At 41.0% G+C, this 14,212-nt stretch overlaps 1 protein-coding gene across 4 annotated transcripts in view; it reads right to left on the reverse strand.

The window, feature by feature from the left end:
* Positions 1 to 1,864: 1,864 nt before the first annotated feature.
* The window catches only part of LOC131692929 (protein fem-1 homolog B), a 61,783-nt gene continuing 49,435 nt past the window's right edge, over positions 1,865 to 14,212 (reverse strand). For 2 of the 4 annotated variants that reach the window (XM_058980343.1, XM_058980341.1), the window contains exons 2-6: positions 5,769 to 6,508; positions 4,981 to 5,676; positions 3,979 to 4,081; positions 3,775 to 3,916; positions 3,278 to 3,699 (exon numbers count right to left, since the gene is read on the reverse strand). In XM_058980343.1, coding sequence (XP_058836326.1) covers positions 3,542 to 3,699; positions 3,775 to 3,916; positions 3,979 to 4,081; positions 4,981 to 5,676; positions 5,769 to 6,508 — 1,839 coding nt within the window. In that variant the 3' untranslated portion in view covers positions 3,278 to 3,541. Of the gene's footprint in view, positions 2,191 to 2,275; positions 2,418 to 2,499; positions 2,603 to 3,277; positions 3,700 to 3,774; positions 3,917 to 3,978; positions 4,082 to 4,980; positions 5,677 to 5,768; positions 6,509 to 14,212 lie in introns of those variants that run through there. The other 2 variants (XM_058980344.1, XM_058980342.1) reach the window with 2 other exon arrangements.

Raw genomic sequence — 14,212 nt, forward strand, 5'->3', positions numbered from 1 at the left:
ACATTTGTTCGCGTTGCATTGGCCATTACCATTTGGAAAATCTGAAACATTCGCTGAACTGAACAAGTCTTAAAGCTGGTCTTAGAACCAGGTGTTTTAGTGTTTCTTGAATTCTCATTCGCATGAGTTTGAACTTATGACCTACACATTTTTTTCTGCATAATGACCTTCCGAAACATCTGGAACGTTCGGGGAACTCGCTAATTCATGAACCTTGTCATTGGGCTCTGAGACACCCTCGAAATTTTTTTTTTTTTTTGGGAATTTCGTTCGCATAAGTAAATCCAGAACTGGCTCCGGAAGTCTGGGTTTCTAGAAAGTTTTTTTTCAGAATTATCCTTAAATTGTGACTTCAAGAAGCACGTATTTGTGACCGGAACAAAGAATCTATTGGTTTTGTTTCGTTTCTGAAGTTTTTTTCGGAAAATCTGTGAAAAAAAACTTTAGATTTCCATCGGTTCCCCATATTCACATAGGAGTATTTAATTGAAAACCTGGCCGAAATTATTTAAATATTTGTTTACGGCAGAAATTAATATTCAACTAATATTATGTATGATTTGGTAATAATTTGTAGGATCATGATCATATAGAAGTGCACAAAAAATCTTACTGGCTAATCAAAAATTGGCCTTATCTATTATATAAAGAGATATTTTTTAAATATTGTATTTCAAAAGGTTGAGTGTATTACAATTTTCATTATTGAGGATTTCGGTTGATAGCAAGTAAGTTTAGCAGATTTTAGGATGTAATAACCAGGAAAGGCATGTTTGATAGCCTTTTGCGCTATCTCGTTTTGCCTTCTAGTGAAGTTCGCCTCACCAGATGTGGAAAGATCTTCTTCGGGAGAATGTTTCTTAGTTTTTTTTACAAGTCTCTCTCTCCTGAATAACCTGAAACAACTTTTATAATCTTGGAAACAACTGGATTACCTGCACTATATAGCACTATATATATGCCAAACAAGACTCCGCTCGGAACCAATTCCCACTGGTAAACCAGGTCAAAAACGGTAATATTTACCAAAAGCTGAAAATTGAAACTCTATCAAACAGTTTGGGTACCAGTACAAATTTGGCTGAAAATGTGTTTTACAACTGAGTTTGACATCCGGGGCAATATGACCACCTAGCACCTTACTCTGTACAAAAAGTTAACACCTAAAGAAGGTTAAAAATATCTGTATGGTAGACTCGAAATCGCGCTCTTGCGCATCATAACGCTGAATGCTAGTACTGCTCTATTCCAGCACTTCAAGCATTGGTCCATTTAATTGGATAGAATTTTCTACAAATGTGCCGTTGATTAATTTATAGAAAGCATATATTTTAATTTTGATGAACTTTTATATGTGAAAAATCAAACAAATTAATAAACAGTGGAATTTTTTCAAATTATACTTTTTGCCGATGCTGTTGTATATAAAAAAACAACTCAAACTCAAATCGTGTGCCACTAACATTCACCTGCTGTACCTCTTATATTCCTGTAAACATATCTGCCTTGGAAATAGCCGAACGGACACAGTCCTAAAGCAATTAAATCAGCTGGGTCAATTTCCAGCTCCATTCTTCCAGGTCATGCATTATTCATAATGGATAGAAGGAGCGCGAAAGGAAGTGGACAGAAACTTTCATGCATTTTATCGACTGTTTGGTACACGAATTATGCGAATGGCCATGCAATAGCAAACTTCAGCGGTGGTTGTATTGATCGTTTTTATGAAAAAGGACTCAATTTTCTTTGTTTGGAGATTCTATGCCATGTTTACCCATATAGTTGTAATTAGATGCTGAAATCGTTCGCGTAAAAACCCAATAAGACGATCATAGACCTTCGAATGAAATAGAACAAAGTTGACTAAAGTTTATTAATTTTATTTTGATTGCATATCGAATCTTTTCCATAGTGAAACTTGCATAGGATATTATTGTATGAGTTTTTTCTTCCTATTGCGCCATCGCATCACTTCAGTTTTTCACCTTGATTCCTCGCGTTGGAAGACACATTTGCCAGCATGAGGAGACCCTTAGAATTTCCCCGAACAGTGCAGCAATACAAATGATTCCAGCTTGCGAGGAATTACATCCTTGTAAGTAACACGGTGCAGCGCTATGCAACGAGCAGCCAAACACTGTAGGTTGATTGAACGTGTCTCATAGCCCTTGATAAACGTCCTCACTGAATCTAGCCAAAAGTTGAAATAGAAGCACAACAAAGAAAGGATATGAAAGCTGGCAATTGGGCAGTTTATCCGCGCAGGTCCACTTACTTTGAACGCAAACTTGCGATGCCTTAAGGCCGTCGTTGTTGACCGCGTCTAAGTGTACACCGGCGTCGATAAAGATTTCGGTTAAATCTTTGATTACTTCCTTCACATCACTATCGGTCATCCGAATGATGGCAGTTTGCAGCTGGGAGGTGAAAGTAAATTTTAAGGCATATTGACACACCATCAAACTACGAATGATATTGCATTATGTACAAATTAATTACCGTGAGGCACAGTGTGTGTAGCGGAGTATTCCGCTCAGCATCAACTACAGCTACGGAAGCACCGCACCTCAAGAGCAGCTTAACGGTATCAACACATGGGAAGCTAAAAATGCAAAGAAATAAGTTAACAGTTAAGAATAAAGTTTGTCTAATACAGAATTTTGGCTGCACACTATTTGTCTCTGTTCCTGTTTTGTCTGATCTAAACATCCAATCTTTTTGTCACGTGATATGATATGATACTAAACACTTTTATGAACCTTATAAATCCTGTAACAACCATTCGAAATACAAAAAAACGTCCGGGAATACCACAATGAAGAACTTTCAAAAACTAATATAAAACAACTTTCAACAGTTCATGTGCATTTGTACCGTGACTATCGGATAGCTTAGACGCCGCTCCCTGATCGTGCAGTTTCAACGTTTTCTTTTGCACTCGCCTCTTAAGACTTTATCGCATTTTTTCCTTTTTCGTTTGAATAGTTCACTATGCTATATTTCACCTTCGTAAAGAAAAGTTAGTTATAGACTATTTTTTCTCCACTAAGGAGAAAATTGTGTTGAACCATATTTGCACGTTAAAAGCAACTATGTCACTAGTATCAGAAATACTGTTTCTTTTATGCAGAAGAGCGAAATTTTGTTTGGTTTTTTAATATTATAAATACTTGATTGCGATATTTTTAATTTGTTTAAGTTAAAACTTTGACTTTATTCTAGTAAAAACTCCGAATCTCAATAACAAGGATTTCTACAGGAAAGTAATACAAGCCGGTTACAATTAATTTGATTTAATTTATTTGTAGATCAAGTAAAGAGTAACCACAGCAAAAATTGCAGAGAAAATAATCTCATCATCACCACTTCGGTTTCGCTGTCACCACATTGATTGCTTGCATTGGAAGACTTTCACAGCAGTTTTCATGTAACAATTCAGGTTTTATAGTACTTTTCCAGAGCCTATAAAGTGTTAGTCAGCATCGTGTATGCCATAGAACCAGGATTGCTATCATGGCGGTTAAGTTTGTAACCCGAATCATTAGAACTTTTCCGAACAGTGCAACTGCACAAATTTCTCCAGCGTGCGGGGAACCACGTCCTTGTAGGGTATACGGTGCAGTGCTACGCAGCGAGCAGCTAGACACTGTAGGTTGAGGTAACGTGTCTCATAGCTCTTGATGAACGTTCTCACTGAGTCTAGCCAAATATTGGAAGTGAGTACAAAAACAGATTAATAACAGATTGTCAGTTGAGCTGCATGGATTCACTTACTTAGAACGGAAACTTGAGACGCCCTAAGACCGTCGTTGTTGACCGCATCAAGGTGTAAACCGGCGTCGATGAAAAGTTCGGTTAAATCTTTGACAACTTCTTTTACATCACTATCAGCCATTCGAGTGATAGCAGTTTGCAGCTGAAGAAGGAAAGAGAATTTTAGTGCAAATAGGTACACATTTCAGCTATGGTTGTTTTTACCGTTAAGCACAACGTGTGTAGCGGAGTATTCCGATCGACATCAACTACAGTTGCAGAAGCACCACACCTCAACAGCAGCTTGACGGTGTCAACACACGGAAATCTGGGAATGCAACACAAGTTGATTTTAGAACCATGTAATGACATCAATCCAACGAAATGTGTTAACGCCAGAGGTGCAAATTTTCATTTTCAAATGCCAACTTTCAGCTCAATCAAACCCAACCATGATTCAAATTCAAAGCCTCCCTTAAACATTCACTTTCAAGTTGGCGGGATTTCCATAACCAAACCGTACGTCTTCATTTCAAATTGATGCTTTTTCATTCACCAACCAAAGTTGTCATCTGCTCTGTAGAGCCCAGTTTAGGTTAAATGTTGACACATTTTGCGTTTTCAAGCCTACATGAACAGTAATAAGTATGTTCAGAGTAGTTTTGCTTGAAAAACCTAGTCAATATCTCAGTACAAAGGTATTCACAGGGTCGAAAATGAATGAAAAATGATTGAGCAGCTCAGCTGTTTGAACGAATGATGCAAAGGAAAAACTGGGAATTGAACATAGTAGGGCATGATTTGAGATTTGTTCCTCCTTCAAGTTCAAAACAACCCGATGAAAATTTGCAGCTCTGGTTAACGCAAAACAAAAATAGGTGTACAACCTCTGCTGCTTCCAATTGTGGTGTAGGTACCAAAATTATATCAGCAACCTTTCTCTGGATTTTGTTATAACAAATAAGCATCGCTTCAGTTGCAAACTTGCAAATCAATAGACACAGTTTTGGATAACTGTTATAATTCTTGGAGCCGTAGACGGCTCACAAAACATAAACTAATGTTGTGAAAAAAAGATATCATTTCCGTCGGCACCATCCCACTTTCTAAAGAGATCTAACTGGCCTAAAGCTAATCATGATATATTTACAGCGAAACATGTTCAAGACATCATTTAAAAAATGCTCACTTCAATTGATTCAAACCATACCATTGGTCATAACTTACCGGCAAATATCATCCGTGTGGAAATCGTCGACCGGTGTGACTCCATTCACAGACAAGTGCAGCAATGATTGATCGTCTCTCAACCGTACCGACATCTGGTTCAGTTTATAAACTAACCGATACACGTCCTTCAAGTTATCCTCCGTGATATCAATATTGTTCAGTTTCAGCAGCTTGGTGATGATTGTGATCAAGTATAACACCGTCACAATATTCAGTTCGTACTCCTCTGCTATCACCTCCACCAAATCTTTCGGACCAGGATTGGCCAGTTTCAGCTGGTTTATAGCCAGCTCTGCAACGCAGGCAGTCAACACATCAACCACATTGGAAAATCTCAGCACAACGTTGATAGAGAGCATCTGGGAAAAAAGTTGAGCAAACCGGAGCAGATCCCGCTGAATGGAGAAAGCATTGTGCTGCCTGAGATGCATAGCGTGCAACCAAAGACTTTCGCATCGGTCGAAGCGACCGTTATCTGCACAAACCGCTCCGCGAAACACAATCGAGTGGGCCACTTCCGGACAGTGCCGACCAAGGATGCGCTCCCGGATGGCGAGTGACTCCATGTGTAATGAATTGTGATTGTAACGAATTGCCTGCAAATCTTGCATCGTTTGACATTCAATCCAATGCTCGTAGGCTGGGACGGGTGGTAGAATCGGTTTACGTAGGATGCAGTCGCTGTCCTCGAATCTAGAAGAAAATCACAATCAATATGTAAGTGTAAAACACCATACGTTTCCATTAAATAAAAATTTATGGAGACGTGTGGTAGCTTAATTCACCTCAACTCCATCGCTAAAGTGAGGTAGTGAAATGCTTTAACCAAACTGTAATTGTCTTTGTCATTAGCAAAGGAAGCTCCAATCAGTTCTAAAGCATCAATCTTTTCCTCCCGAGACAGAAGCTCCGGTCTATTTACGAACAATTCTACTACCGGTTCCCTGGTTCGCTCCGCTGCACAAATCACAGGCGTCATTCCATATTCGTTCCGTTTGAAAACAGCTCCATAGTCTAGCAGAGTGCTACAAACATCCACGTGGCCACACTCGGCTGCATAGTGCAACGCAGTCGCTCCACAATTGGCCTGTTCATTTGGCAGTGCGTCGTTTTCCAACAGATATACCACCACCTCAACGTGTCCTTTGTAGGAAGCAATCATCAAACAAGTATTATTGTATGCATTGGCAAAGTTAATATTTGCATTATGATCCACCAAGTAGCGGATAATGTCCAGCCGTCCATCGAAACAGGCAGCTCGAACCGGAGTTGATAGTTTGCTGGTGTGATGATTAACATCCGCCCCATGTTCCACCAGCAGTTTAATGATGTTCATGTGACCGGCACCGGCAGCTACCCATAACGCGGTGGCTCCCTCGATCAGGTGCCCATCGAACTTAACACAGCCTTCCTTCTCCAGATTCGGCTGCAGCTGGGTCAGCAGGATATGAACCACATCGTAGTGACCATTCATTGCAGCAACGATCAGCGGGGTGTAGATTTGCCGGTCATCTTCGCAGATTTCCTGAAACAACAAGAGCAGCAGAAAGGGTGCGTGAGTCACTCGTTTTGAAATAGTTTATGATCGTCTGTCGGCCTCGAGAGACGGTGGTAAATTGTGAAATCTATCGCGTCGAGTGCGGCAGTCTGCAAGGAAAATTGATTGTGATGAGTAATATGCGTAAGAATTTCGTCGAGAGAATTTCTTTGTGACAGACGAAAAGCAAGCCGTTTGGAGTGGGTATTTATTCGATCTCCTGCATCTTCTGTCTCATAAGCAAAAGAATAATAAATAAATCATGAAGGGGAACTATAGGTAACACAAACCGGTTTTTTTATATTTTTTATTTCGATTATAGAGGTTTTTAACCTTAGGGTCATTCGCCTCTTTTCGGGTTACAGAAATCTCTTTTGGAAAAATCTCTAATCCCATTGTGTGTGGTTGGGAATCGAACCCAGGCGAGCTGCGTACAAGGCAATCGATTTACCAACTACGCTATGCCCGTTCTCAGATTGGTTATAAGTTTATTAATTTCAGAATATGTCAACATTCCTATTGTTGTAAATTTCAGACATTTTTGGAACTATTTCCAAACTATTCATATAACCCACACCATATTGGGATTATACGAGTGGTTCTCCATATAAATCGCCATCCATCTCAAAACGTCTGTTCTGCCGTTGTCAGCTCAACCACTCGGAAATTACTCTTGGATCATTCAAGGCGTCAATTAACGCCATGTTAACGGAACTCAAGCAAACCCACGACAACATGAGAGGACATCGTAGTGGGTGGAGCAACAGAACTGGCACTAGCACAATCTCAACGCACTTTCCCAACAACCTTAGCGCACTTTTACAACGTCTGTGAAAGTTCGGATTTATCGTTCAAGCGCAGATCACTAAGGGCTGATTTCTTCACCCTCGCTTAGCGCTTAAGCCAGGTTTAAACGTACTGTATTAATTCTATTTTATAACCGTGTGCCTTTCACATATTCGCGTGTGTTCTTGGTGTGGTCGGAGGTCGTGAGGGGGTCTTCCGAACTCCCTTCTCAGGCGAGTATTTTGCTTTACATGACAGTTGGCTTTCTGAAAACCTCTTGGTTCATAGCATGCCGTTGCGTACAACCCCAGATTTCCTGTCCGTCTACTACCAGAACGTTCGTGGAATGAGAACAAAAACGCAGGCTTTCTTGCTTGCGCTCACTTCCTGCGACTATGACATTATCGTTCTCACCGAAACCTGGTTACGTGATGATATATTAAACACCGAGCTAACGACGAACTACGCAATCTACCGATGCGATCGCAACTCTTCTACCAGTCATCTACGTCGCGGAGGTGGTGTTCTCATAGCAATAAAGAAACATCTAACTAGGACTATACTAAAAATGCCTGGATGTGAATGTTTGGAGCAAGTTGTCGTACGCGTTTCACTGCCAGGTCAATCGTTATATATTTGTTGCATTTATCTAAGGCCGAACAGTGATCCTGACTGTCGCAACGTTGTAGGTGATTATAATCTTCCTAATCTTCGGTGGATTTTTGATGACGATGATAAATGCTACCTTCCTGAAAATGCAACCACGGAACAAGAGACGGCCATCACAGAAACTTTGGTCGCTGGTGGCTTGTATCAAATCTTCTCTGTTAGCAACATGAATGGACGGACCCTTGATTTAGCATTCGTCAATGACACGGACGTGTTCGAACTGATTGAGCCTCCCACATCTATACTGAAGGTTCACCCTCACCATAAACCCCTTCGTTTTAAGACTTGATATGCGTTCTGATGACGGTGAAGCTTTTGATACAATTAACGACGACTTCAACTTTGACTTTACTCGCTGCAACTTCGATGACGTCTCAATGGCCATTGGTGCACTCAATTGGCGTGAGATGCTAGTTGGAAATGATTTAGATCAGGCAGTTGTGGCGTTCTATGATGCCATAGATGAGATTCTTCGCCGTAATGTTCCTCAAAAACGTGTCAGCAGAAAAGCAGAATATAAATTTCCGTGGTGGAACGCTGAGCTTGGTCGCCTACGATATTTACATCATAGGACCGACGACAATAAAACTATTCTTCGTCGAACTGAACTGCAATATGAAACAGCCCGGAACAGTGCATTCGGTGAATATCTGAACCAAGTTCAGCGCAGCCTTCGAAATAATCCTTCGACATTCTGGACATTTATAAACAGCAGAAAACGTTCCGTGGGTGTACCAGAAAATGTCTATCTTCGAGACAAAAATTCACAGTCCGCTGCCGAGTCGGCGAACCTTTTTGCAGATCACTTCCGAGAAGTATTTTCCAGCCCTCCTGTCTATCCATCGCAGCAGTACCTTGAAACATTGCCAACGCATAATATCAACCTTCCTCTTCCTAACGTAAATGATTCTGATGTAGCGAGCACTCTGTCCAGCGTTGATCCTTTGAAAGGGCCTGGTCCGGATTGCTTGCCTCCCGTGTTTATAAAGCATTGTGCCCGAGCACTTTCTGCACCAATAAGTATTATTTTTCAGCGTTCAATCTCGGAAAATATTTTCCCAATGGCATGGAAAGAAGCTGCTATAGTTCCTATTCATAAGGCTGGAGATAGGCACAATGTTGAAAACTACAGAGGAATCTCGCTGCTGAACTGTCTAGCTAAAGTTCTGGAAAAGTTTGTGTACAATACGATGTACGCTGCATCTTCCAACATAATCGACGAACGACAACACGGATTTATGAAAAAAACGCTCCGCCACTTCGAACTTGATGACGTACACGAGCTTTCTAGTTCCAGCTGTAGAGAAGCGTCAACGACGCTATATACTTTGATTTCGCAAAAGCATTCGACAAGGTGCCCCACAACATTGCTGTTTTAAAGCTGGAGCGACTAGGCTTTCCTGAGTGGGTTACCAGATGGCTGCATTCTTACCTCTCACAACGATCTGCCTTCGTTAGAATTGGCACTACATGCTCAAGCGCATTCGTAACGCCAACCGGTGTGCCTCAAGGAAGTCACCTAGGGCCACTCATCTTTCTCTTATTCATCAACGACCTCTGCACCCGCATCAACTCTGAAAAACTGCTCTATACTGATGATCTGAAAATCTTTCGTTCAATTGCTTCAGCACTCGATTCGGCTGTGCTCCAAGACGACATAGCCAATATAGAGGAATGGTGTTTGCTGAATCACATCACAGATCAACATTGATAAATGTAAGATGATAAGTTTCGGACGCTCGGCAAATATAAGGCGTTGCGAATATATTCTTCAAGCCTGTGTCATCGAGCGGGTGGATTCTATCCGTGACCTGGGAGTGTTGTTCGACAGAAAACTTAGTTTCGCCGACCACATCACTGCAACAACGGCGAAGGCTTTTGCAGCATTGGGTTTTCTAAAACGGAACGCTGTCGATTTTGTGGATTTCTACGCACTGAAATCTTTATACTGCGCACTGGTCCGGAGCACTTTGGAGTATGCTGTACAAATATGGGCGCCATACAACGCCGTTCAAAGTAGCCGACTGGAGCGCTAGATTTGCCAACGCTGGAGTCTCGTCGCACGTTCTTGCAAAGAATGTTCATTTTCGATATGTTGTCGAACAATATTGACTGTCCCGACATTCTCTCAAGGATTCATTTATTTGTTCCCCCTCGTGATATAAGGAATCGTCCGCTTCTGTGGATTCCCAGGCACCGCACAGCATATGGCCAGAACTTCCATACCACTAAATCTAATTATAAGTTAGCAATTAGAAATTTTTAACATTGACACTAGCAATAGCATTAAGTGTAATCTGTACGATATATATCGAAGATGTAATAAGGCCATTACAAATATTTTTTAAAAATTATGTCACCCCCCCCCCCCCCCCCCCCTTCAAAATCGCTGAAAAAAATCAGGGGGCAAATAATTTTTTTAAATTAACCAGAATTCAAAAAATTGTCACGTTTTATAGAACAACAATAGCTTCCATAGAGTTTTGCTTTTCGTAACTGAAAACTATTATGGTAGTTTTAGAAATTACCATCCCATGATAATTTTTATTTTGACCATTCTCGGGTAAATGTGAAGTTTAAATGAGATCATCGATCCAGTCCAACACCAAATGAAACGTTTGCTGGTCGCAGAAGGAAGGACCCATCTGTGTATTATCAAACAAACATCCCGAGCAGGGTCTGATAACAAATTGAGAACTAAACTTGATGTTGTGATGTAGTAGGGAATGATTGCTCAGGTTGTTATCATTTTGGTCGTTTTAACGGTTAAAAGATCAAAATCGAAAGCAGAAAAATTGCACTATGACATCAAACAGAAAACTATTCATGCTATCAGTGAAAGCAAATTGAAAACTCATTGAGATGGTGAAATATTTCATTGATAACAAAATAAGTAATCAATTTGATGAAATAGAAACAAACATTTTTTTCTAAAAATGTAAGCACATCAAAATGAGATCAAAATATGATGTTATATCTGAAAAAGTTTAAACTGATATCAAAATAAGATTTCAATTTGATGCTTGATATCAAAATATGTTGTCTATTTGCTGTAATTTTGATGTTGGACTTTGCTCGGGATCTCATGGAAAGGCTAATACAGACCGACTTCTGAATCGATTCCATTTTAAACGCAACAGTCGATAGAGACAGAATCGATTGTTGCATTCGAAAATAATTTCGATACGGAAACAATCTGAATTCAAATCAAACTCCTGGAGATTTATATGTGGTTCAATATTCAATATACATGAGCTTTACCGAAAGGTTTTTGACATTTAAAAATTTCATATGGGATCGTAGTATTCATACCGTATATCCGCAGCCATATGTGCGATTCTTATGAACTTGATCAGATCAAAATCTGCTACTAAACCTTCCATTTAAGGCTAAGCTTGTGAAAATCGAATAAGCCGTTTTCCAAGAACTCGAAGAGACATTAATTCTGAAATATTCCAAGAACCAGAAACATGCGAAATTTTCGAGATAGACGCTGGAATCAAAAGAACTTTGTCTGGCCATCAGCGATCAAGAATGCTCTAGCAAAACTAAATATAGATCTTACAAATAATGGTATCATCAGCACTTACCGCAGGAAGAACCGGGAATCCATTATCGATGTCAATTTTTGTAGCCTTGGAGTAACCGGAAAGATGGACTGAAAAGTGTGCGAGGATATATCCACAGCGACCACCAAGCGATTTGGTACAGCATTGATAACAGGACTATGAACTACACATGAATATGAATATGTAGGAGATATATAAACGAGTGAAGATGGAAAACAGCGATTTTTCACAGGAACGTGTCCGTCGAAGAACTTGAATTTAAGGGTATCCTCTTCAACCTAAATGCGAACGAGTTCACGGCACTACTAACAAAGGCGTGTAATGCGACCATACCAAAGGATGGGAAACTGAGAAACGTTCGCCGGGTGCAATACGACGATTATCGATCTACGTATAAGTTGCCTCCGAGCTTGGAGAAGAAGTCGGAGATCACTTCGGTTTCTCATCTCGCTCAGTTCAGAAGCTAGAAATCGCTCCGCTGCAATAGCAGGGCAAGTAATCAAATTTATCCGCGCGACGCTTGGCAAAAATTGATTCCTTCTGCCTAGTGTGTGATACGTGAACAAACAATGAGTGATAATGCCAAGCAAAAGTATATCACGATGCAGGCAAACTGTGTTGCTGTTGACTACACGAAATATCCGGTAATACCATCAATTCATGAAGGGGAGCAAATGTTGAAGGTGAACTTGAAGTTCAACGTAGCTTGCGGTACTTTATGCGGTGCAATTCCACCACTTACGTCATGCGGTACTGAATATGTTAAAAAATATTAGTCAATCAGAATCATTCGCCTCCCAGAACAACATGAAACACATCATCGAATGTAATAACATTTTATACAGTATCCCAACGTATATAGATGTTGACAGCATTGAAATAAAGATACATGACCTGACACCACGTACTAGTTCCTTCGCTATCAAACAAATCCTGTCAAAATACGGAGAGGTGAATAGTGTTAAGGAAGATAGTTGGAGGAACTACTTCCCAAGACTCCGCAACGGAGTTCGTGTGGTGAGAATGCGTCCGACAAAACCTATTCCCTCTTACTTGACTTTCACATGCAAATCACCTCATGGTGTTGAATATTCTCAACGAACACTAGTCACGCACCCAGGACAGATTCCTACCTGTCAATATTGTGATCATCCGCTACACCACGGGAAACCTTGCGCAGAGACTGCTAAAGAAATTCCACCTGATACGACCAAAGCCGGTATAAAATCATCGTATGTTAAACCACAACCAGTTGGTAAACTAAAGGCTGCAGACCGGAAATTCACAAACACCCAACAACGATCGGCCCCAGTACCACTAAACCAACTGCCGTTACCAACATCGAAGTAACAACGATTACAGCAAATGTTTCCAAACCAACAACCAACACCACCAATAAGGAATCTAATACCGATGAAGAAGGATTTACAATAGCGACCCGTAAGCACAAACAACAAATAAGAACATCCGACGATGAGCAAGATGAATGCAGTACCGATGATGACATGGACGTAAACGAAAACGCGAGAGAAGACGGACCAAATGACCCCCAAGGTGCGCTCCACGGCTCAGTTGTGCTCACGCATTGTGCCGTGTCAAATATATTTAAAATTAAAAAAGAAGTCAGAAAGCTCGAGGGAAGCGAGCTGCAAGAACCGCTCTCAACAAAGCAGTCAAGCTGTACAAGAAAGCCTTGCCACAAAGCCAACGCGAATTTCCTTAGGAGAGACCTACAAAGTTGGCATAACAAAGATAAAAGGCTCAGTTGCACCACCTGAAAGGTGCCCGGAAAAGATGGAGGTCACCATCGAAAGGTTTTCCCCCACAACATGAATCTATTTACGCTGTACAGTGAGGAGGATGATCACAAAGATGAAGATCGATTTACCAACAAACAGCTTATCGAGATGGCGAAAGCCATAAAAGTGAAGCGATACATAAGAGCCCGGATATGTTCAAAACGATCCGATAATTGGAAGCGACAAAAGCTGATGTTGCTTCCGATGCCGGGACAACATGGAAATCTTTCAGCGTAGTCAATATATCCCTTGGTAATGTTAGAGAGAAGGAGTAATCCTGAACAAGCTAACGAAGTACGCGGACCGTGAGAACGTCATCTCATGTAATTCGGCTTCCTTATAGGCAGGTCTACAATGAAATCCATCCAAACGGTAGTGGGAGCTGTGGAGACAGCAGAGATAAGGATTTCGTGGTGGTTCCCTTAGGCGTGAAGAATGCTTCAATAGTACTAGCTGGGAAGCAATCGCCCATTCGCTGTACAGCATGAGTAACTCTGCAGGATATTATAGAGCTACTTTCAGTACCGAACACTGATCTACGAGACAGACAAGGGGGAATCACAACTACAACTGACGTTCCTCGACTCGACGCTGTGGAACGCAGTGTACGATGGAGTATTGAAGCTGAACCTTCCCAGAGATATAACGATTTTCGGCTTCACGGATGATGTGGTGTTCCAAGTAATCGGACAATCGCTAGAAGAGGAGACACTCGACACGGAGACGATTGCCCATCATAAAACAGAGTTGGTGAAGACTAGCAGCCGAAAGACAGCGCGTTCGGAAAATATATCATCGACTTGAACTTTTAAAGTCACGACGATTATGTTAAGGGGAAGGCTGTGAGAGTAACCACAGCCTTGCTTGAG

The sequence above is a fragment of the Topomyia yanbarensis genome, chromosome 3 (assembly GCF_030247195.1).
Source record: "Topomyia yanbarensis strain Yona2022 chromosome 3, ASM3024719v1, whole genome shotgun sequence".
NCBI classification, from domain to species: domain Eukaryota; kingdom Metazoa; phylum Arthropoda; class Insecta; order Diptera; family Culicidae; genus Topomyia; species Topomyia yanbarensis.